The sequence below is a fragment of the Pristis pectinata genome, chromosome 12, assembly GCF_009764475.1.
Source record: "Pristis pectinata isolate sPriPec2 chromosome 12, sPriPec2.1.pri, whole genome shotgun sequence".
Lineage (NCBI taxonomy): Eukaryota > Metazoa > Chordata > Chondrichthyes > Rhinopristiformes > Pristidae > Pristis > Pristis pectinata.
This window is the reverse complement of record NC_067416.1, coordinates 40,476,903-40,501,535: the sequence shown is the minus strand read 5'-3', so window position 1 is coordinate 40,501,535 and position 24,633 is coordinate 40,476,903. Positions and strand designations below refer to the sequence as shown.

Here is a 24,633-nt window from a genome sequence, read left to right as displayed (position 1 = left end):
TTGTCGGCTCCTTGCTGTCACCCAGCTGTTCTGTTTCTCTCAGCACACAGCCTGTTTCCAGAACCTTCTAAAAGTTTCTTTCTGTCAAAGCATGATGGAAAACTAAACATTTCAGTCAATTTCTGGATTGTGCACAATGCCTCAATGCCACAATAGGTACAGTCAGCCACTCTTCCTGCCAGTGTTGCTACAATGTGAAACGTCATTCTTGTCCCACCTTTAAATATCAGTTCTTTGTACATACTTGGAACAAGCTTGTGATGAGGTCTGGTGATAGCCAAACTGGACATCAGTGAGTGAGTGTCGCTTGATGGCACTGTTAACAATACTGTCCATCACTTTGCTGATTGTACAGTAGTTAGCTGGATTGGATCTGATCTGTTTTGTTTGTGGACAAGTCATTCTGGTCTGGTGGATGTCAGCACTGCAAGTGAAATGAAAACAGATAATGCCAAAAAAATTCTCAGCAGCTCAGGCAACATTTGTGGAAAGACTAACAGTTAACATTTCAGGTCTGGGACCCTCTATCTGAATCTCCAGCATCTGCAGTTCTTTGATTTTCATTTAGTGTTGTAAGTGTATTGGAAGAGCTTGGATATATGTGTGGCAAATTCTGCAGCTCGTGTCTTCGGTACTATGGCTGGGATATTCTTTGGTCCCATAGCCTTTGTTTATCCTGTGCATCCAGCTGTTTCTTGACATTAGTCGGCTGAAGACTGGCTTCTGTGACAGTGGAGATCTCAAGAGGAAGCTGCGGTGGATCATCCACTCTACACTTATGATCAAACGTGGTGCAAATGCTTCAGCCTTATCTTTAGCACTCAAATGTTGGGGCCCTCTATTAATGAGGATGTGGATGTTCATGTTACCTCTTTCTCCTGTTAGCTGTTCAATTGTCCAGATGTGGCAGGACTGAAGATCTGCCTATGCCTCTCGCCACCTTGATGAAGCAGCCAGCATAATTAAAGACCCCACCCGCTCGGGTCATTCTCTCTTCTCCCCTCTCCCATCAGGCAGAAGGTACAGGGGCCTGAGAGCACATACCACCAGGCTCAAGGACAGCTTCTATCCCACTGTTATAAAACTATTGAGCAGTTCCCTTATATGAGATTGTGGCGACTCACCGTCTAGTCGGGCGAACCGGCTCGGCAGTCGGGTCGCGCGGCGTCGGAGCGACGAGGCCCAAGATGGCGGCGGGCCTCGTCTTTCCGAGCGACGGGGAGAACCCGCGCGCGGGAAAGTCCTGATGACGTAGGACTTACGTCATTGCCGGTTTTTTTGGGCGGGAGTTTCTCTCCCTTAAAGGGCCCGCACAAGGCGGGAAAATAAACCAGTTCTGTTTGGCAATCCTCCGAGTAGAGTCTTGTTTTATTCCGCGGTAGCAACCGCTACATTGGTGACCCCGACGGTCCAAACGGCTTTTGGACCCGCGAAATGGACGACAGCGCAGCAGCCAACGCAGTGGCCCTCAAGCTGCCCACCTTTTGGACACTTCGGCCCAGCGTCTGGTTTGACCAGGCTGAAGCGCAATTGCACCTTTGGCAGATCACCTCCGACTCCACGAAGTACTACCATGTGGTTAGCTCTCTGGACCAGGAGACAGCCGCCCAGGTTGGAGACTTCATCCAGTCGCCTCCGGAGGAAGATAAGTACCCGGCTTTCAAAGATCTTTTGATCCGGACCTTCAGCCTCTCCCGTCGTGAGCGCGCCGCCCGCCTGCTTCATCTGGATGGCCTGGGGGACAGATCCCCATCCGCCCTAATGAATGAGATGCTGGCATTGGCCGAGGGACACAAGCCATGCCTGACGTTCGAACAGGCCTTCCTCGAACAGCTCCCCGATGACATCCACTTGTTGTTAGCTGATGCCGACTTCAGCAACCCCCGTGAGGTGGCCGCCCGGGCAGATGTCCTGTGGAGGGCCAAGCGCGAGAGCGGTTCGTCCGTCAGTCAAATCACCAGGCCGCGAGCCCAACGCCTGCCTCGCCCGGCCCCAGCAACCGAGCAGCCACGCCCCAGGAACGCAGACGACGACACGGGTGACCAGCTGTGCTTCTACCATCAGAGGTGGGGTGCGGAGGCCCGTCGATGCCGCCCACCCTGCAAGTTTCAGGGAAACGCCAGGGCCAGCCGCCGCTGATGGCTACGGCGGCTGGCCGCCGACAGAGCCTCCTCTTCGTTCAGGACAAGAAATCTGGACGGCATTTCCTCGTTGATACTGGAGCGGAGGTCAGTATTTTGCCCCCGACAGGCCGCGACACTCGTGACAGGCCACCAGGTCCTCTACTCAATGCCGCCAACGGTACAACGATACGGTCTTTCGGCACCCGTACGCTTCAATTACACTTTGGCGGCAGCCGTTTTACCTGGACCTTTACCCTTGCCACCGTCGCCCGACCACTCCTAGGCGCCGATTTCCTTCGGGCCCACAACCTGTTAGTCGACCTGCGAAGGAAGCGGTTAGTCCACTCTAGCACTCTCCGGACCTATCCCCTGGGAGAAATCAGCCCACCAGCCCCGCGCCTGGACTCCATTACCCTTTCTGGCGACAATTTCGCCAAGCTCCTAGCCGAATTCCCATCGATTTTGGCACCTTCGTTTACAAATTCTCGGCCCACACATGGTGTACGACACCACATCATTACCACAGGGCCACCCCTTCATGCCCGAGCACGACAATTACCTCCAGACAAGCTCCGCCTGGCAAAGGAAGAGTTCCATCACATGGAGGAGCTGGGGATTGTTCGCAGGTCAGACAGCCCCTGGGCCTCCCCCCTGCACATGGTCCCCAAAGCCACCGGAGGGTGGAGGCCCTGCGGCGACTACCGCAGGCTGAATGACGCCACCACCCCGGACCGCTATCCCATCCCTCACATCCAGGACTTCGCAGCGAACTTACACGGGGCCCGCATCTTTTCCAAAGTGGACCTCGTTAGGGGATACCACCAAATCCCGCTCCATCCGGATGACATCCCCAAAACTGCGATTATCACCCCATTCGGCCTGTTCGAATTCCTTCGGATGCCGTTCGGCCTTAAGAACGCCGCGCAGACCTTCCAGCGGCTGATGGACGTGGTAGGCCGAGACCTGGACTTCGTGTTCATTTACTTGGACGACATACTGATCGCCAGCCGTAACCGCCAGGAACACCTTTCCCACCTCCGCCAGCTGTATTCCCGCCTCCGCGATTTCGGCCTCACGATTAACCCGTCCAAGTGCCAATTCGGACTTGACTCTATCGATTTCCTCGGCCACAAAATCACCAGCGACGGGGCAACACCCTTACCCGCCAAGGTGGACGCTATCCGCCATTTTGCCCGCCCCGACACAGTCAAAGGCCTACAGGAATTCCTTGGGATGGTCAACTTTTACCATCGTTTCATCCCTGCAGCAGCCCGTATCATGCGCCCTCTGTTCTCGCTGCTGGCTGGTAAGGGCAAGGACATCACCTGGACTGACGAGGCTGCGGCTGCTTTCGTTAAGACCAAAGACGCCCTGGCAGACGCCACGATGCTGGTACACCCTAGGACTGACGTCCCGACTGCCCTCACGGTAGACGCGTCCAACACCGCGGTGGGTGGGGTACTGGAACAGCTACTCGAAGGCCGCTGGCAACCCTTGGCATTTTTCAGCAAACACCTTAGACCGCCCGAACTGAAGTACAGCGCTTTTGATCGGGAACTTCTAGCGCTGTATCTGGCGGTCCGGCATTTCCGATACTTTCTAGAAGGCAGGCCTTTCACCGCTTTCACCGATCATAAGCCTCTGTCCTTTGCCTTCTCCAAAGTCTCCGATCCCTGGTCAGCTCGTCAGCAGAGACATTTATCCTACATTTCCGAGTTCACAACTGACATCCAACATGTCTCCGGAAAGGATAATGTCGTTGCTGATGCACTTTCCAGACCAACCATCCACAACCTATCCTTGGGTGTCGACTACACGGCCCTGGCTGACGCACAGCAAGCCGACGACGAACTGCCCAGCTACAGAACCGCAGTCTCGGGTCTGCAGCTCCGAGATTTCTTGGTTGGTCCAGGTCAGCGGACCCTACTTTGCGACGTTGCGACTGGTCAGCCCCGCCCTATTGTCCCTGCAGCCTGGCGGAGACGCGTTTTTGACTCGGTACATGGGTTGGCGCACCCATCCATCAGATCTACTGTCCGACTGGTCGCCAGCAAGTTTGTCTGGCATGGCCTGCGCAAACAGGTCAGTGAGTGGGCCAGGACTTGTCTGCACTGCCAGACGTCAAAAATCCAGCCACACACCAAGGTCCCACCACAGCAGTTCGAGCCTACCCGTAGGAGGTTCAACCACATACACGTCGACCTCGTGGGCCCTCTGCCGGTTTCAAGAGGAGCCCGGTACCTCCTTACCATCGTGGACCGGTTCACGAGGTGGCCTGAGGCAACCCCCCTGACTGACATCACAACTGATTCCTGCGCCCGAGCGCTGCTCACAACTTGGGTCTCACGTTTTGGCGTTCCGGCCCACATCACTTCAGACAGAGGCACCCAATTCACTTCCAGTCTCTGGGCTGCATTAGCGAACCTGCTAGGGACGCAGCTGCACACCACCACGGCCTACCATCCTCAATCAAACGGGTTGGTGGAACGTTTTCACCGCCATCTAAAATCGGCCTTGATGGCCCGCCTGAAGGGTCCTAACTGGGTTGACGAGCTGCCTTGGGTCCTGCTCGGCGTACGCACTGCCCCCAAAGACGACCTCCGCACTTCGTCAGCTGAGCTTGTATACGGGGCGCCACTAGTTGTCCCCGGGGATTTCATACCTGCCCTTCAGGACCAAGGGGAACAACCCCCAGCAGTTCTACAAAGACTGCGCGAGAAGCTCGGCGCCTTGGCCCCGATTCCCACCTCATGGCACGGTCAAGCCCCATCCTGCCAGCCCAAGGAACTACGGGACTGTAAGTTTGTTTTCGTTCGCAGGGGCACACCTCGGGCGCCATTGCAACGACCATATGAGGGACCGTTCCGAGTCATACGGAATAACGGATCCACTTTTATTTTGGACATTGGAGGCAGGGAACAGGTTTTCACGGCGGACCGCCTCAAACCGGCCCATTTGGATCTGCAACAGCCTGTCGAGGTTGCCACGCCACGACGCAGAGGCCGCCCCCCTAAGCGGCAGCTGGCACAGCCCACGGACCTTGGGGACTGTCTCGCCGGTTCTGGGGGGGGTTGTGTGGCGACTCACCGTCTAGTCGGGCGAACCGGCTCGGCAGTCGGGTCGCGCGGCGTCGGAGCGACGAGGCCCAAGATGGCGGCGGGCCTCGTCTTTCCGAGCGACGGGGAGAACCCGCGCGCGGGAAAGTCCTGATGACGTAGGACTTACGTCATTGCCGGTTTTTTTGGGCGGGAGTTTCTCTCCCTTAAAGGGCCCGCACAAGGCGGGAAAATAAACCAGTTCTGTTTGGCAATCCTCCGAGTAGAGTCTTGTTTTATTCCACGGTAGCAACCGCTACAAGATGTACTCTTGACCTCACAATCTACCTTGTTATGACCTTGAACCTTATTGTCTACCTACAATTCACTTCCTCTGTAGCTGTGACACTTTACTCTGTATTCTGTTATTGTTTTTACTCCGTACTACCTCAACGCACTGTGCAATGAATTGACCTGTACGAACGGTAAGCAAGACAAGTTTTTCACTGTACCTTGGTACAAGTGACAATAATAAACCAATACCAAAATTGTGTTTAGAGAAACTCTTAGCTCTGCCATTTGCATGCTGTGTAGTGTGCATGTAATCATCTGTTGCATTTTAACCAGTGTGGCATCTCGACTTTAGATATGCTTTTACTGTTCTCTGTGCACCCTCCTGTGCTCCTTATTCAACCAGATTTAATCCCCTGGCTGGATTGTAACAGTAATGTGAGGGATGTGTTGAGCGTTGAGGTTACAGATTGTGATGGTGTTTCACAGTTTTGAACTGCCAGGTCTGGTCTGAGTCTATCCCATTAAGAGGTGTAGTAGTACTGTGTAACACAAAAGAGGGTATCCTCAGTGTGAAGGCAGGACTTTGTCTCCATAAGGACCATGTGGTTAAGACTTCTACCTGTGATTTCATAGACTGATGCATCTTCAGGACAAGGATGAGAGTGAGGTTTAGTTTTATCCATTGTGCTGGTTCACCCACTGCCTGCCACAGACTCAGTGGGACAGTAATAGCCTTCAGAACCCAGCCAGCTTAGTCATTCCTGGTGCTACCAAGCCATTGCTGGTGCTTGATGTTGAAGTCCCCACCCAGAGTACCGTCTGAACTCTTTCAGACCTTCTCTGTGTTGTTCAACATGAAAGAACACTGATTTGTCAGCCAAGGGAGAACAGTTGGTATTAGGAAGAGGATTCCTTGGCTGAGACTTTGTGGAGTCTGAGGTCAATTTTTAAGACTATTCCCTTCACCTGTATATCACTGTGACACTGAAGGGTTGTCCCTGCTTTTGTTACAGGTCATACCAAGGGATTGTGATGGAGGAGTCAGGCACATTTGATTCTGTGCTTTTGATTATGTCAGGCTGTTACATGAGTACCTCTCTTCATTTGAACATCAGTCCCCACAGGTTGACAGGTCCGGACAGATTACACGTAGGAACTATGTTCCAAATGGCCTGTGAATCCAGGGTCAGGGGTCACAGTCTAAGAATATGGGGTAAGCCATTTAAAACTGAGGTGAGGAGAAATTTCTTCTCCTAGTGAATCCAAACATGGACCAAAGAGCTGAATTCCTCGGTTGAGCTAAGACTGATGGCCCTTAACATCAAGGTAGCATTTAGCCAAGTGTGGCAGCAGGGAGCCCTGGTAATATTGGAGACAATGGACATTAAGGGGACAACAGGTGAAGCCATAGCTTGTACAAAGGAGGATGGTTGTGGTTGGAGAAGGCCTTGTCTTTGAGTATATTCGAGGTTAAGATGATTGCTTTTCAGACCATGGGGGAGCAAAGGGTTATTGAAAACAGGCAGGAAATGGTTCTGAGACCAATGTCAGATAAACCGTGGTTTTCTTCTTATTTATTTTTCTTATTACCATATTTTCTTATTATCATCTCAACCCCAGGACAAATCTGCAGAAAATTTTCGGGGTGGTGTCTTGAGTCCAACATCTTTGGCTGCTTCATCGATGACCTTCCTCCCACATAATGCCAGAAATGGGGATCTTCACTCACATTGCATAACTTTTCATTCCCTTTCTCAGAATATGAAGATGCAGAGAAAATTCAAGCATAGGCTGATGATAGGCAAGTAAGATTCGCACCACAAAACTTCTAACCATCTCCAGCAGGAGCAAATCTAACCACATCCCTTGCATGCAGTGGTATTACCATTGCCAAGTCCCCCACCATCAACATCCTGGACGTCACCCTTGACCAGAAACTCAATTGAATCAGTCTGCTAAATACCATGACTACAAGAGCAAGTCTGAGGCAGGGTATTCTGTGGTGAGTCTCACTTCCTGACTCCACAAAGCATTTTTGCCATCTACAAGACCATATCACTGCCTGTCTCTGCAACATCCTGTGGCTCTGCAGTCCCACAGAACCCCCATCACTCTGTCCGCCCGTGTGTCCATCATCTCTTCCTTTCCTCCACTCTCCTCAACCATATGGAACCAAATGCTTTGGAAACCCTGTCAGAACCCTTTCCTCTCTCTGCTTCCAACTTCTGCAGAACGTCTGAAGGAGTTCAGAAGATGCGGTGGTAAAATTCAAAAGGAAATTAGGAAGGGAAAGAGACCGGACAGAAGTCAGTTAAAATCAAAAAAAACCCAAGGACACACAACTCCATGTATGAAAGAAATGGATAACAAGGAAAGATTAATCTAAAAGCAAAATCGTGTAGATGTTGGAAATATAAAAAAAACAGAAAATGTTGGAAAAAGCAGGTCAGACAGCATCTGTGGAGATAGAAACAACTTCATCTTTGAAATCAATCAAAACTGGGAAAAATTACTAATAAGTTACACTGTACAATAAGCACACTGTACAAATGCTCTCCTGGCTCTCTGTAAGTTCTTTTATTAATAGTTTAGTTTACTAGCAATCCTCCATTTTCTAAAAGAGAGATTGAGAGAGATACGGAGACATGGTACGTGCATTCCTGTTTGATGAAGGACTGAAATTTAGACTCTGCCTGGGTCCCAGTAACAAACATTGGGCTGAGTCCCTTCCAATTGGAAAAGAAAATGTGGGCGCCCACCGACAGATGGTGGGCTGTGTGATTCAATTGAAATTGTGCATGATGGAGCAAACAAAGATGTCCTAGCCACTGGATTTCCAGGGAAGTAGCCTGTTTAAAGAATGGAGACACTGAAGAGAAAACTTTGCACTTGTTGAGCTGGAAATGGCTCCTGAGCCAGAGGTTGTTGCATCTCTTTGGTAACAAATGGAGAAAATTGTGCCATTCCATAAAGGGAATGCATTGTGGATTTCATCTTGATAGAATAAAAAGATATCAAGCCCAAAGCTGAAAGTTTTACAGTACATAATATCGGACTGATCAACAGTATGGTCTACTGTATAACTGGTAGAATTATGAAGACTGATTCATTGCAAACAGTCACATCAACAGCACAGTTCGAAGTTGAATATATAGATATCCTTCATGGAACAGGGAAGCCAAGAGGAAATACAATCCAGACCGAGATGAGAAGACGGCGGCAGCAGAACACCTCCCAATGCTTGCTTCAGTGGCTCAAGTATAAACTTAAATTTGAATTGGAGAGACTGACAGAGATAATAGCTCCTGTGCGCATGTCTACCCCCAGTTGTCCTACATGGCATGTGTTGAGAATCTGCCCAGACCCAAAATACTTAATTGGGCTCTGAAAAGAAAGCACTATCCTAAGAAGACGATTGATTGTGCTTTTCCAGACCTAAATAGGACAAACATTTTCAGTGTGTTGGATTTGAAGAATGCGTTCTGACGTGTGGAACTTGATGAGCTGATTTTTACCTGTTCCAAAACAACATTCGGTAAATACCGTTAAATATTTAAATATTTAGTATTCAGTAAATACTAAATAAGAAGAATGTGATTTGGAATCAATAAAGCACCAGGGGGATTAGAGTAAACTCAGGATGTTGAAGAGTAAACGCTAGAGCAGATGTTATGGAGTCTTTGGAGAAGGAACCAGAAACCGAGAGCCCTGACATAGGGAGAAGGAACTGAAATTGAATGCAAAAAAAAAATTGAAATTCAAAATGAAGGAAGTCTGCTTCATGGGTCCCTTGCTTTCCACAGATGGTCAGACTCCAGATCCAGCAAAGGCCATGGCATTGTAGAAGACATTGAGCCCAACAGATGTTGCAAGAGTACAGTGTTTTCTGGAGTTTGTCAACTATCTGAGCAACTTTCTGTTCTATCTGAATGAGATTCAAGAGCCACTCAGACAGACGGACATGGAATGGTGTTGATTGGACACTTGCAAAAAGCAGTCCAATGAATTAAAGAGGCAGCTGCAGCAGAGCCTGCATTGTGATACTTTGAAGATAAGAGGCAGCTGACTCTATAGGAGCTACCTCAGGAAAGGGTCTTGGAGCAACAACCTTCCCAGAGAATCAGCCAATAGCAAGCACAAATAATAAGGCATTGATCAGACCACATTTGGAATTTTATGAGTAATTTCGGGCTCTGTATCTAAGGAAAGATGTGCTGGCCCTGGAGAGGCTCCAGAGGAGGTTCACAGGAATGATCCCAGGAATGAAAGGCTTAACGTATGAGAAGTGTTTGATAGCTCTGGCCCTGTACTCAATGGAGTTTAGAAGGATGAGGGGGGATCTCATTGAAACTTACCAAATATTGAAGGGCCTGGATAGAGCAGACGTGGAGAGGATGTTTCCTTGAGTAGGAGAGTCTAGAATCTAAGGGCACAGCCTCAGAATAAAGGAATGTCCCTTTAGAACTGAGATGAGGAGGAACTTCTTCAGCCTGAGGGTGGTGAATCTGTGGAATTCGTTACCACAGAGTGATGTGGAGGCCAAGTCACTGGGTGCATTTAAGGCAGAGATTGAAAGGTTCATGATTGGTAAGGGACTTAAGTGTTACAGGGAGAAGGCGGGAGAATGGGGTTGAGATAATAAAAATCAGCCATGAATGAAAAGTGGAGCAGACTCGAAAGGCCAACTGGCCTAGTTCTGCTCCTACGTCTTATGGTCAAACAGAACTTTGACATACACAGAGATACAAATTGCAAAGACGTACGGGTCAGGAAGTTGTGGGCATGCTGTGTTGGCGCCAGAAGTGTGGCGACACTTGCGGGCTGCCCCCAGAACACTCTACACAAAAGATGTATTTCACTGTGTGTTTCGATGTACATGTGACTAATAAATCTCATATCGCTTCTGATGAAGACTAATAGTCCATTTAATTCCTAATTACATGTCGTACCTGCATCCTAACATTCTGTATTCCTTGTATTAGGACTCCTGGCTTCCAATATTTTGGAGTGTCAGCCTGTTTAAATAATAATTTCACATTTTTTCACATTATACTCCATCTCCCAACTTTTTGCCCCTCACTTAACCTGTCTACATTCCCTGCCAGCTCTTAGTGTTCTCCTCATAACTTGCAAACCCAAAAGAACTGTTGTGGCCTTGTGAGTCCAATGACTGGACCACTGTAAATGGTTCACCATACTCATTGGGAAAGTACTGGAAAACTGTGGGCATCAGAGACAGCTCATCAGTTGTGGAAGGAGTCAGATAAAGTTCGGGGGGTGTGAGTATGAATCGATTGTGGACTGTGGTTTTACAATAGAATGAAATGCTTTCCTTTTTGTCGGCAGCCTCCAGCAGATCCTTTAAAAGCTCTGAGTTGGCTGCACAACATCTGAGGTAAATAGTTGAAGCCTGTGTAACAATACATTAGTGAGTTTTACATGGTTGCTTCAAGTTGGTATTAAGCAGTATGTGCAATATCAGTTTCCAGCAGCACTGTAGATGACTAGAAGATGCTGCAGAAAATGAAAGCTTAAATGGAGGGAGGGTAAAAGAAAGGAGTGCGTATTGGGATGTGACTGCAGAACCCATTGTTCCTGATCCAAAGCTGTGGGGTTTACAGATTTTTAGTTTAACTCTGAAGAATAGAACATAATAACTGCACTCACCTTTAGACCAATTTATCTTGGTTCATGGAGGTCATGCTGGTGCCTCAGTCATCTGTGTATAGTAGTTTTCTATAAACAATGTTTCATTCTTCACTTATTTTGTATTGTGTTGGTGGCAAGATTATTGCCATCAATTTAATAGAGTTGGGCTTGTTCCTTGCTCCTGACATGGGTTTTCTGACCTTCTTGAACATAGATTGTGTTTGTTTTCAGGATCTTCCTTTGACACCTGAGAGACTCCCAACACTCAATTGTCAGATCAGTATCCCGAAGTCTAATCTTCTGAATCAAGAACCTTTAAAAGGGCTTTCATGACTTCAGTGGTTCTGGCTCCATTAATCAGGAGGCTGTAAAGTGTTCAGTCACCATTCTAATGACATTATTTGTGGACACTCCTGTTTAGAGTGAGCCACAAGCAAACTGCCATCTACAGACCACCTCCAGCTCTATTGACTCCTGAGCAACCATCCATAAATGTTGGAAACTTCCACTGTCATCATGTGGAATGGGGCTATGAGATCAATGGGGGACAGGGCAGCACTGTGGCACAGCTAGTAGAGATATTGCCTCACAGCGCCAGTAACCCACTGCTGTCTATGTGGAGTTTGCACCTTCTCTCTGTGACCATGTGGGTTTCCTCCCACATTCCAAAGACGAATGGGTTCGTATGTTGCCCCTCATGTGTAGCTGAGTGATAGAAGCTGTGGGAGGTTTCTGAGAATGTCGGAAGAATATAAGTGGGATTAGTGTAGGATTAGCGTAAAGAGGTGCTTGATGGTTGACACAGACTGTTCCAGTGCCACATGATTCAAGGATGACTAAAAGTGGGGGGCCCTGACAGAACTGGATATAAACAGAGGATGAAAAGTTTATCTGCTGATCTTAAACAATGCAGTGCTTTAAAATCTGGACCTCTAACCTGGATCTCACCTTCTAAATATTTAAAATTTTTTAAAAAAAATTTTTCCGATTTTATTTACAGCGTGGTAACAGGCCCTTCCGGCCCAACGAGTCCGCGCTGCCCATTTTAAACCCAAATTAACCTACCCGTATGTCTTTGCAATGTGGGAGGAAACCCACGCAGACACAGGAGAACATACAAACTCCTTACTGACTTGGAGTAAACAGTGAACCGTATGTTAGTATTCCCATGGCTGTGTGTTCCAGTAACTGTGCTTTCCAGTAACTAAGTGTTAGTATTCAAGCCTCTGAGTCAGCATTGGGCTCAGGGCTCATTCAAGAGGAGGGCATTCAACGCTCATGTCAAAGAAGCACTTTAACTTTTGGTGAGCCCCAACTGGCAACTGGTACTTCACAGAGGTGAACTTCGGGGAAGGAGGTGGGAGTCTCACCTCAGTGACTCTTTCTATTGAATGGTTTAATAATCTCACAGTGGACTTGAATGATGACCTGTTGACACGCTGAACAATACAGACTTGGAGTACACATGGGATCCTTCAGAAAAGTACATGAATGCTTCTGTGTCCCTAATATCACCTTTTTATAGTTGAATAGCATTACAGTGTGATAGAGTTTTAATGGGTTACCTCAAGCACTTGTCTGAATGGTACTGACAATGGTGTTCCAATTTCTAACATCACTGGTCAGAAGTCCTTGTGTTGATACTGCATGCTCAGTGCCTTGTGCCACTTTATGCTGTTACAGGGACAGAGAGAGGGAGATTTCTCCGTGTCTCTGCAGATGAATCCTATAAAGAACATGGCACACAGTATAGTTGTCAGTGCAAACCTCAGTGAGTAATGCAACATCTTGCAATATGAGAATAGCATTCAGGGACTCATAGTAGGAAGAAATAGCCACATAATCAACAAACTGTTTCAATGCAGATTGTTTAGTGTTGTCTGGTGTTGAATGTATTTTTAAATACAGGCCATCCGTGGGTAATGAATGGCTTCCATTTTTACAGTTGTCCATAAGTCGAAAAATACAAAAAAAAATCAGTCGATATAGTAACTATAGTACTGTAATGAAGGGCATCAAAAGCACATAAGACTGATAAGAGAGAACAATTACTAAAAGTGGAGAGAGAGAGGAAACAAGTTCCACCATTCATAGGAATGGATGTATGTGCATATGTCGGACTTTTGAAATTAATAATATTATGGAAGCTTGTTCATATGTAGGGGCGTCCATAAATTAGGTGTTTGTAACCCAGGGATGCCCTGTATGCTTTCATTCGCAGCTCTGTATGCTCGGTAGGGGAGATCTTTATGTAGGTATCCTCTCTTTCAGTGACATGCTTGATATAATGGGTGGAAGACATTTTTATAATGCAGCAAGTGACTATGATCTGGTGGCAAAAGATTGCAATCAGAATCTTGTTTCCCAGAGTAGAAATGCCAAGTACTAGAGAACACGCATTTAAGGTGACAGGAGGAAAGTTTTTTACACAGAGTGGTACGTGCCTGGAACGGGCTACTAGGGGGAGTGGTGGAAGCAGATACAATAGTAGCGTTTAAGAGGCTGTTAGACACATGAGTATGCAGGGAATGGAGGGATATGCATCATGTACAGGCAGAAGAGATTTAGTTTAATTCAGCATCATGTTCGACACAGACATCATGGGTCAAAGGGCCTGTTCCTGTGTTGTACTGTTCTGTGTTCTAGATTCAGTTAGTAACTTTGAAAAGTGGTTCGGACAATAAAGGGGAAAATGACTGCAGTGCTCTCGGGAAAGAGACTTGATTGCAACTAACTAAATGGCTTTTTCAAAGAACAGGCTCAACCACCATAGGTGGAATGACTTCCTTTGTTCTGAAAGATTGAATGATTCCAGGTTCAGTGGGAGTGCATTGGCTGCCTTGGAGGCTGCGATACATTAACCGAAGTCTTCATTTTAACTTCTCCCTAGCTGTTGCAGAGTTTGTCACACAAGTGAATGTTGCTCTGGAAAGGCTCAGCGTCGACTCCTCATCCCAGTTTGACGACAGCAACTTTGTGGAGGCCTCCAGGAAGGTCTACGATGCAGTTCATGACATCCGATGTGCTGTTCTGATGATCAGGGTGAGTGTTTGCCTTCTCCTTGTTACTTGGATGTTTCCTGAAGGACAATGTTCGGTTTTCTCACAACACAGTACGCTGTGACTCATAGAACCAGGGGAAGAATGTTATTGATGGCTAGATTCTGCCCATTCACTTCCCAAAACCATCCACAGAATTGCCATCTCTCAAATGTTCCTGAAGGAATCAGCATATAACCTGCCTCCTCAAACCAAGTTACTTCACAGGAGTAATTAACAGACAAAATTTCATGCTAGGCTTAGGCTGACAAACGGCAAGTGCAAATCACTGGGTCCTTTTTGTCAGAGAGTTATAACAGGTGTGGTATTTGTGTATGTAATGAGAAATGAGAGGCCATATGTATAGACTGGTTATGCTAGCTTCAGTTGGAAGGTAGAGCAGTTCCTTTCAATAAATGCTGTACTGTGTACTGATGGAGTGAGTGAAGGAAGCTTTGCTGTGTTTGTGTTTGACAAGAAGTTCTCACCTTGACTTAGCAGTCTTCAATCAGTGTGGGTTTTCAGTGAATCTGGAGCTGTTTGGCAGAGGGTTATGCAGGATTCACTGTGGCACCAATTATTATTCATTAAAATTACTTTGAAGCAGCAATGAGAAGAGTTCACATTGCAAGCATGGTCTGACTTACTTGTATAACACAGAAGAAGGTCACATGGCCCATCAGGTCCATTCCAGCTCCAAGGAGAACAAAACCCATCAATTCCATTTCCCCTCTGCTGACTTCCCAGGGAGAATGTGTGAACTCCAGAGGGATGGCATCAGAGGTCAGGACTGAACCTGGGATGCTGGGATTGGGAGGCTGCAGCACCAACTGCTGTACCACCATGCCAGCCAGAAAAATAGCACAGGCCTTATAAAAGCTTACAAATCCTGCTCTTTTTACCTTGGGAATTCAGTACCAAGTCAGCTGGAACCCAGCCTCCCCATAGAAAACACAAGCCTCCTCTGACCCCATCCCTGTTTATGCAATATCTGGTCATTGTTTCAGGCCTGCTGTCACTACCTTCCGATTAATTACCTGGACAAGATACTGTTCAGCTTTTTCCAATATTTAATTGTTGTTCCCATTCGCAGTGCATTAGTCAAGAGAAAACATGGCGTGGATGGAGTGGACCTCCTGAATCAGCCATCTGCAGGGGACTGCTGGCCCAGCATATGCACTGTCCATGAAGTTGGTGAGTCCTCACCGACTTCATGGACGGCGCTACACTGAGGAGCCAACACCGAGGGAGGTGGTGATAGGGAAGGTGGGGAGGCAGTAGCATTATGGAGGGGAAGCGGATTTCAGGCCAAGATGAGTTAAGCCCTGTGACTCTTCTCCAGTTTCTGAACCTCGTCAAGTCCCCCATCCAGAGCTCCTAACACCTGCTGCTCTCACCGCTTCACTTTCTGATTCACTTGATGCAAGCAGTTTCTTACCAGGTAGAAGCTTTCTTTCTCATGGAATATTACTTATTACCTTGAACCAATTATCTTGCATCCTTCATCTCAGGCTTGATCGACATTGGTTTCTTACTTTAAGATAAAGTTTTTTTCCTTTGACAGACTTCATTTTTTACTTGAAACAAAATAACTTGCAAGCCTTCAAATTAATCTTTGAGCATCTTTCTTTGGGAGCTACAGTCAAAGAGTGCACCTGGCGAATGGATAATGAGCAGCCTCAGGCCAGTGATGACGTCAGCAGGAATGGAGGTGCAGGGGGTTAACCCTGGACTTAGTTAGTCCATGTGGGCCAACTCCAGCGCACTCTCTGCACCTTGCTGCACTGCAGTCATGCCCCTGGTGTGTAGTTACATTACATTTAACACTCTTTCCTGCATAAACTTCCACAGTTCTCTGCTCACCCCAAGTGACCAGATAGCAAGTGTGAAAAGTCAAGACAAATAATATTTACCAGGACAAAGAGCTTAACCAAGTAATCCCAATAATTTTAGGATGCCTGGATCTTTTATCACCTTAAGCCACATAGGGAAAAATAAGGACAGTCTTGGTCAAAAATAGAAGATGGTAAAGAACGCACAGACCTTTACAGACCCCGACAGTTGACCTGAGCAATGATGCCCACACCCCATGAAAGAATAGTAAAGATGGTTGCCAGTAGTGGAGTGAAGGAAGTTGTGGATCTGCCAGAGGGGCAGAACAGGGGCCAGGACATGGGTTTAAACACAATCAACTTGAAGCATTGCTGCTCTGAGGGTCAGTGTGTGATGGATGAAGGGACTTGGTCTGAGTTAGGATACAAGCAGCAAAATTCTGGATCAGCTCAAGTTTGTGAAGGATACAGTGTGGAAGCTTAGCCTGCAGAGCATTTGAATAGTTGACTCAACTGGTAACAAAGGGTGTAGATGAGTGTTACAGTGATGGATGAACTGAGGTATCTATTTGCCATTTCTCCTTATCCCTTCACAACCTTTCCTAACAAAAATCTATCAAATTCAGTCTTGAGATGTGTAATTGTTCCTCCATCCAACCCCTCCTGGGGATGGTTTCTGTGTACGAGGCAGGGCTTGTTGCCTCTGTCCTTGGTGTAATTTTGCCATCATTTCACATTATCTCCATTCATGAAACAGGGTAGTGTTAAATGAGGGGTGGGGGCTGACTGTTTTCTTCACTAGTGGCACCAACGAAGTTTGTAAATTGCTTAGGCCTTTCCAAAACAGGATTAGGGAGGTTGCTGATGCAGATTAAGTCCACAGATTTCTCGGCAGCATTTCTGACAGGCAACCATTCTTATCTCTGCTCCAGATTCCCTCATCAGTACTCTTGCCAGACAAGGCTCTTCCAAAGGCTTCAAATATTTCCCCTTATGTTCTTTCAGTTAAAAGAATTTAGTTAAAGTGGAAAAATGTATGCTTCACCATCTCTGTAATCTTCTCAAACTTTACAGCTCCTTGAGAATTCTGTGCTTTTCCAACTCTGCCCCTTGAACAATTCCATTTTTTTTCTCATCTCGACTTCAAACTTTGGAAGTACCTCCCAACCACCTTCTTCCTCTATTCCTCACTCTTATCTATAAGACATTAGTTAAAAACTCTGAAGCACTGGGCTGTTTTTTTTCCAAGAGGTATTGAATTGAAAGTGGAGACGTTAGGTACTGCACACAGTTCTGGTCACCACATAAAAATGATGTAGAGCACTGGAGAGAATATAAAAAAGATTTACAAGGATCATCCCAGAAATTTGAAATAGTATCGATCGGGAATGAATATCCAGGCTGGCTTTTGAAAAGAGAAAGCTGACCAATTGAGGTCTTTAAAATTTTGACAAGTTCTGATGGAGTGTTTCCACTTGTGTGGAAGAGTGAAATCAGAAAACATCAACATGGTGGGCTTCAAGAAATCTAATATGGAATTCAGAAAGAGTTTCTTTACTGAGTGACTGGTAGAGTAGGAACTCGTCACCGCAGGGATTCATTGAGGCAAATAGTACAGATGTGTTTAAGGTGCAAGATAAGTCTGTGAGGGAGAAGGGGACAGAAGGCACTGCTGATAAAGTTAGAAAGAATGGAAGGAGGCTTGAATGGTGTATAAAAAACATCAATGACAGCTTGGGATGAATGGCCTGTTTCTGTGCTGTAATTCAGTGTTAACTGTTTGACCTAAAGTTTCCTTAAGTCTTGTATCTGTGGCATGTACCTGGTTGAGAAATTGGAAAAGCGTACTTAATGATGTAGGCAGATGACAACACTTTCTGAAAGACCACCAACAGGCCTTTCGCACTGTTGGCTCTTAAAAGTTTCTCCTTCAAAAAAACAGGTAAGCCACAGATCTGGTTCACAAATCATAGGGTGGGGGAGGGATGGAAGCAGTATGTCACTTTGTTAGTAAACGAGCTTCAATTCACAGGTGAGGACCACAGGGAGTTAACATATCATTGACAGGCGGGGTGGGGTCATGTCATGATCAGGTTGCAGGGTGAAAGTTGGATTTGTTGTCTGATTTGCAGGGAGAGAGCTGCCTGGAGTGGGGGTGGGGAAGTGGTGGTTCAGGGTTCCAATGTAGAGCCATCACAAATGCCTGTCCTGGTCAAATCACGTAGATGCCACAGCCAAGAAAGCTCAGCAGAGCCTCTACTTCCTCAGGAGGCTAAAGAAATTCCACATGTCTGCTTTGACACTCACCAACTTTTATTGATGCACCATAGAAAGCATCTCATCTGGATGCATCACAGCTTGGTACAGCAACTGCTCTGCCCAGGACCGCAAGAAACTGCAGAGAGTTGTGGACACAGCCCAGCGCATCACGGACACCAGCCTCCCCTCCATTGACTCTGTCTTTACCTCTCGCTGCCTCGGTGAAGCAGCCAGCATAATCAAAGACCCCTCCCACCCAGGTCATTCCCTCTTCTCTCCTCTTCCATCAGGTAGAAGATACAGGAGCCTGAGGGCACGTACCACCAGGCTTAAGGACAGCTTCTATCCAACTGTGATAAGACTTTTGAACAGTTCCCTTATATGATGAGATGGACTCTTGACTTCACAATCTACCCTGTCTGACCTTGCACCTTATTGTCTACCTGCACTGCACTTTCTCTGTAGCTGTGACACTTTATTCTGTACTGTTATTGTTTTTACCCTGAACTACCTCAATGCACTCTGTACTAACTCAATGTAACTGCACTGTGTAATGAATTGACCCTTACAATCAGTATGCAAGACAAGTTTTTGACTGTACCTCGGTACAAGTGACAATAATAAACCAATACCAAGACCAATACCAAATGCTTAAAGTGGTCCAACCTGAAACTGCCACACCACAGCCAGATCCACACCCTGACACCAGGTTACCAATGTACTGTGGAGGTCTGCCTTCCACCAATAGCCTGGGTCTCCATGAGCCATGCATGTACAGCCAAGAGTCTCGAAATGGTGCCCAGGGTTTTTTGTTATGTCAGATGCATGAAGGTTCTTGAATAGAAATCACATACTTGGCGATTCATTTGATAAGTCTTTGGTTTTCGTTATGATTATTTTTTCATAGTAACTTGTTCATGTAAACATTGCCCTATGGATGGAATTACTAGGCCTTTGCAAACTTTATAAAAAAACTTCATCTACACAACACGGTAAAAGGCCCTTCTGGCCCAACGAGCCCACGCCACCCAATTACACCCTACTAACCCGTACGTCTTTGGAATGTGGGAGGAAACCAAACCACCCGGAGCAAACCCACACAGTAACAACAAGAACATACGAACTCCTTACAGACAGTGGTGGGAATTGAACCCTGATCGCTGGCTCTGTAATAGCATTACGCTAACCGCTATGCTACCGTGCCGCCCCTTAGGGATATTTTATTGCATTGAAGAATCTGTGTAAATAACTGTTATCATTTTCTTAAGGACCAAATATCTCCAATAAAACTTCACTGTTAGCACTCTTGATGCAGAGTACCATATGCTAATGTTGCTTATTGGAACCTTAGGCAGCCTGCTTATCCACGATTGTCAGCCAATTATACAATTAGATTGGAAGGGGTGAGGGGTATTGAGTGGGCCAAGTGGGTAATTTTCTGCACTCCCAGTGGTGAGTGCTCACTGTAAATGCATTCCCTCAGTTGCAGATGGTTAAATGTAACCCTTTATGATTAGAAATTGTGCAATAAGAAGTGAATTATGGCAGCAGTAGAGGCAGATTCGCAAAAAGTTTCAGTTTTTAAAATACTAAGTTGCATAAAACAGCCTTTTATCATTAATTTATCAAACACTTTCATCCTTTTCCAACCATTATTTCTCAATATTCCTCTCTCATGAGTTAGAAGAAGTGTTTTCCACAATTGGTGCAAATTGAACTTGTCTATTTTTTAAGCAGTAGCAAGGTCACTTTCCTGTGGCATTTGGTTAAAATTATGAAGCCACAGAGAATTAACTTTCTTATTCTTAATCCTCATGGTAGCAAGTTGAAAGAGGCCATACGTTTTCAGCAGGCCAATTCGTGCAATTTTCAAGCTCAGGAAAAATAATTCAGGAGCTTGAAGCTGTAAATAATTAATGCTGAACTTTGCTTTCGGCTGCTATTTTGTCATGTCAAGGTCATCACCCAGTGTATATAAAAAAGTGGTCTGCCATGGGAAGATACTAAATACTAAACTCTGGCTCAAAGCTTCTTCTTTGACATTCTCAATCTTTCCCTCACTTGAAGAGAGCAAAATGTAACCCGTTATATTTAAAAATCACACAGTGGGAACTGAATTATGACAGTAATGCAGATGAAGTTAATGACATGTTTCAGTTTTAAATTAATAAATTGCTTAAAACAATGGATTACTATAAGCACGTCAACATATGTATTGTTTGGTTAAGATGTTAGTGGTGACAGAACAAAACTGGGTCATTGGAATTGAGGTGTTCTAATCAGTGGTGCATCAGGTTTGGGCAGTGAAATGACCCCTTCCTATTCTTAATTCCCTAATACAGGACCAGATCCACATGGTTCCCTGAGTCTGTAAAATCAACAACTGGGCCACTGAACAGAACTGGCAGGTTTCTTCAGCACTTGTGGCAAGATTCAGGAATTACTGCACCCTGACCATTAAAACCAGGACAATATTTTACACAATTTTGAGGTGGGGGGGGAGACTCAAGCTGCCCATATTAGCTTTGCCCATCACATACGCTGGGCAAGGGATCAGTTAACACATAGGGATGGACATCCATGTTGGGTCCTGATTCACTGTGAATCAGAGCAGTACCCTATAGGGGGAGCGAGAGGTCACTGAGGCCAAAACTGGTGCATGTCTCCTGCAGGGATCAGTTTTATCTCACTTCAAGCACTGCACAGAACCTGTCCTTACTCTCAGAAGACAGAAGCCCACCAGTGGTGAAATTCCTGAGACTTCTCAAAAAGTAAGACTTTGCAGTTCAGTATAGGGAAGGATGCTGTGAATCAAGTGCTAAATGAGACTGAAGCACTAGAATAGGAAGGAGATCTGTGGATGTCTAACTGAAAACATCAGCGTATACTGGACAATGAGAAAGAGACAAATATTGAGGAGCATAGAAAATGGCATGGTATATAATTCTGGAGAAGTGATTTTAAAACTGTACTGGGTCCCAGAGTATTCCTCACTATTTAAGTGTGGAACAGCCTTTGGAGCAACCTTGTTCCAAAGGCATATTCATAGATTGGAAAGGGTGTAGATCACAGAGTTACACCCAAAACTTAAACATATGACATGTGAGGAACGCTGAACTTTTTCTCTTGGTGAGGCTGAGAGAAGAGTTTAAAATTATGAACAATGCAGAAAAATTACATTATATATCGTGTATATTGGTTTATTATTGTCACTTTTGCTAAGATACAGTGAAAGGCTTTTCTCTTGTGCACCATCCAGACAGATCATGCCATGCATAATTATGTCAACATAGTAAAAAGAAAACAAAATTCAGAATATCATATTACAGTTAGAGAAAGTGCAGTGCAGGTGGATAAATACAATGCCAGGGCCACGACAAGGTAGATTGGGAGATCAGGAATTCAAGAGTTCATCCTTAACATATGAAGTTCAAGAGTTCATCCTTAGCGTATGAAATTAAATGCAAATTAGAAGTTTCCAATGGAAGTTTGCCTTGTGATACAGTGGTAAGGTGGCTGTAAGGTAAATCTTAAGCATTAGTGTGGAATGCTGATTTGAACCAGCACTATCATTTTTGAACTCTGTTCTCCAATCTGAATCTCACACAACTGATGAAGATAGTCAAATCTATGAAGAACCAACCACCGGAATTATGTAAAAGGATCATGAACCACTTGCAGGTTTAGTTTCTTAATTACCTCTCCTATTGTTTGTGCTTTTGAAAGCATTTTTAGCTTAATCCTGGCATGGCTGAAGTTTGAATTGACCATGGAAAGCAGTCTGGGTTGCTGTTGTGTACTTTTCTGTTCATTTAAAGGGTTGTACTGAAACAAGCTGCTTTGAAGCATGAGGGCCTGATGGTCCCAATTACAATTGAGCATGACTGAAAAAAAACAGAATAGCTGTTGGGTGGGAGAACTGGAGAAAAAAAGAGGTGGTTATATCCAAGAAGAGTCTTCACTAAGGATCAATAGTTGAGACATCTGTACTTCAGAACACCACAGTGTGCCTGAAATCAGCCAATAGCTGCAGTCACAGCTATAACATTAAAGCAGGGCAAAGACTGCATTGCCTGTGGCTGGGCTGACAAAGTGAATACTGCTGATAACTTCTGTAAATCTGACTCCCTCTAGGCTGCTGAAGAAGATACAAATATTTAGTACCTAGTAGAATCCTGCTGCATAAAGGAATCCTAAAAGCTGAAAAAAACTCACCTCATTACTTCCAGACAGATAGGCAGCCTGATTAAGCAGAAAGTTTGCACACATTGCAAGCTTTTCCATGGTTCAGGGTGCTACTGACACACACTGTGTGCAGCTCATGTGAACATGGTCATTTGCAGGAACCAACAGGGATTCCTTTCCTCAATGTGCAGACATTGCCCTTCATTCTGGGAGCAGACACCACTCATTCACTCATCTCACCACCTGTATCTGAGACACCACGTCAGGTCAAAATCTGGTTATAAGGTAACAGAGGTTTCACGGAATGGCTCAAGACCCTGGTCAGGAATCCATGCATAGTTCCAGAGTAAGGCTACTACCCTGCCAAAAGGAACATTAAACAGCACACACCACTGGCTTCTCTGGAGGACCCCTGTACGATCCAGAGGGTTTCAAGATTTGTGGCAGTTTGCCTTTGCTCCACAAATTGGCCTTTATGAATGAATGGCCTGAGCCACGGCCATCCGGTGAGACAAGGAAGAGCAACAGGAAGAAGAAGAAGGAAGGGCTTGACATAGATCACCCCTTTTGACTGATTCCTGCATAATCCTTGGGAGATGCTGGTAACCTTAATATCTCCCTTCATCAATAGCCCCACACTCCTTACCTTACCTCCATCACAGATTATAATTTCACCTTTTTTTTTCCACAGTAAAATCCACATGACATTGTGCACACAAAAGTAAATTAATCACCCTTAATACCTGCCTTATATGCACCTTTGTTGCCCGCATTGCTTGTTTTAGGTGCTCCCCGAATGGCTGCAGTGTCAATGGTGGAAGTGTGATGATTTTCAATTGAGATGGCCTAAGGCACCTAGGTTTAGAGGTCCGGACAACAATGCACAGAGGGGGTGACAGTACTGGGACCCAGAACACTGCCACACTGAGACAGGACAGCAGGTCGGTGCTCCATTGATCCAGTACTACTGTCCTAGGGTGGCAATGAACCCATTGATCTCTGGAGGACAGACTGAATCTTGGAAGTCCTTGAGAACGGTGGTATCACCATCTACTGCTTAGGCAGTCCCTTGGGATCAAAGACGACTTGTTTCTACTCCAGTAAGTTCTGAGGTGGTTACTGCAGACTCTTCCACAGATGGTGCAGGAGGTGTCTGACAGAGTTGATGGATGAATAGCTTGTGAGACGGTGAGGGCCTACCATTGCTGATGCATGGCCACAAAGTTCCCAATACCACTCCAAATGCTCCTTCTCCATTTTGAGCTGTCGTGGACCAGATGTTCCCAGGAATCAGATGGAATGTTGCACTTCTTCAAGGAAATTTTGAGCACATCCTTGAATCTTTTTCTCAGTTCACCTGGTAATCTTCTCCCATAACAGAGCTGGGAATAGAGTGGTTACTTCAGGGAAAAATATGGCCAACCCACTGCGACCAACTGAGAGTAATTAGGTTCTCAGTGCTGGGGATGTTGGCTTGGGAGACAACACTCTCAGGAATCATCTCCCAACTGTTTTGCTTATCCGAGAACCACAGTGGCAGTGATCTGATCCTACACTGCAACACTCAGACCTTTGACGGAAACTGCTTGTGCTTCAATTGACACCGTGACTCCAGACATCATAATCCATGAGTGTAGGCATTTTAGCAGACGTTCTGGTGAGCTAAATGTTCGGTTCTGCACAGTCATCAGCCTGTCAAAGTCCTCTTCTGCAGCAGATCTCGTGTGCAATTTTTCCCTTCAGCAAGCTGACAATTTTGTTATCCTGCAGGATCATTAAACTTCTCCTGTCACTGTTTGCACATTTGTGCCACAACAACTAACTGTAATGACCCACACTATTTCTTTTCCCATGACAAAATGCAAGGTTCCACCCACAGCTTTTGCCTCCTGCCGAAGGCCGACAGGGCGTTCTGATAGTGGTGGTGGGAGGGGGGATGCTCAGTGCTACACTGCCTCAGGTTTCTTTCATGCTGAGCCCTTGCCGGCCAGCTGTTAGGTACATAGCAGTTGGCTCATTCAGCCCTTCATACTGACCCAGGTAAGTTCAGGTAGGCGGGGCCTATGCATGGCAAATCTGGGTGATGGGCTGAATCCAGCCTAATTCAACCGAATAGAAACCATGCTCCCAAACTTAATGGCAGTATCTGCGGTCATCCCTCCCTGTTGCAAGTGATTCCTTTTCTGTTTGTAGCTCTGCGCTTGGTTAATAGCTGCAC

At 46.0% G+C, this 24,633-nt stretch overlaps 1 protein-coding gene across 1 annotated transcript in view; it reads left to right on the top strand.

Moving 5' to 3' along the window:
- LOC127576942 (catenin alpha-3-like) overlaps positions 1-24,633 on the top strand; it is a 1,199,293-nt gene that overhangs the window by 1,054,955 nt on the left and 119,705 nt on the right. The window contains exon 12 of the mRNA XM_052027768.1: positions 13,992-14,143. Coding sequence (XP_051883728.1) covers positions 13,992-14,143 — 152 coding nt within the window. The remainder of the gene's footprint in view (positions 1-13,991; positions 14,144-24,633) is intronic.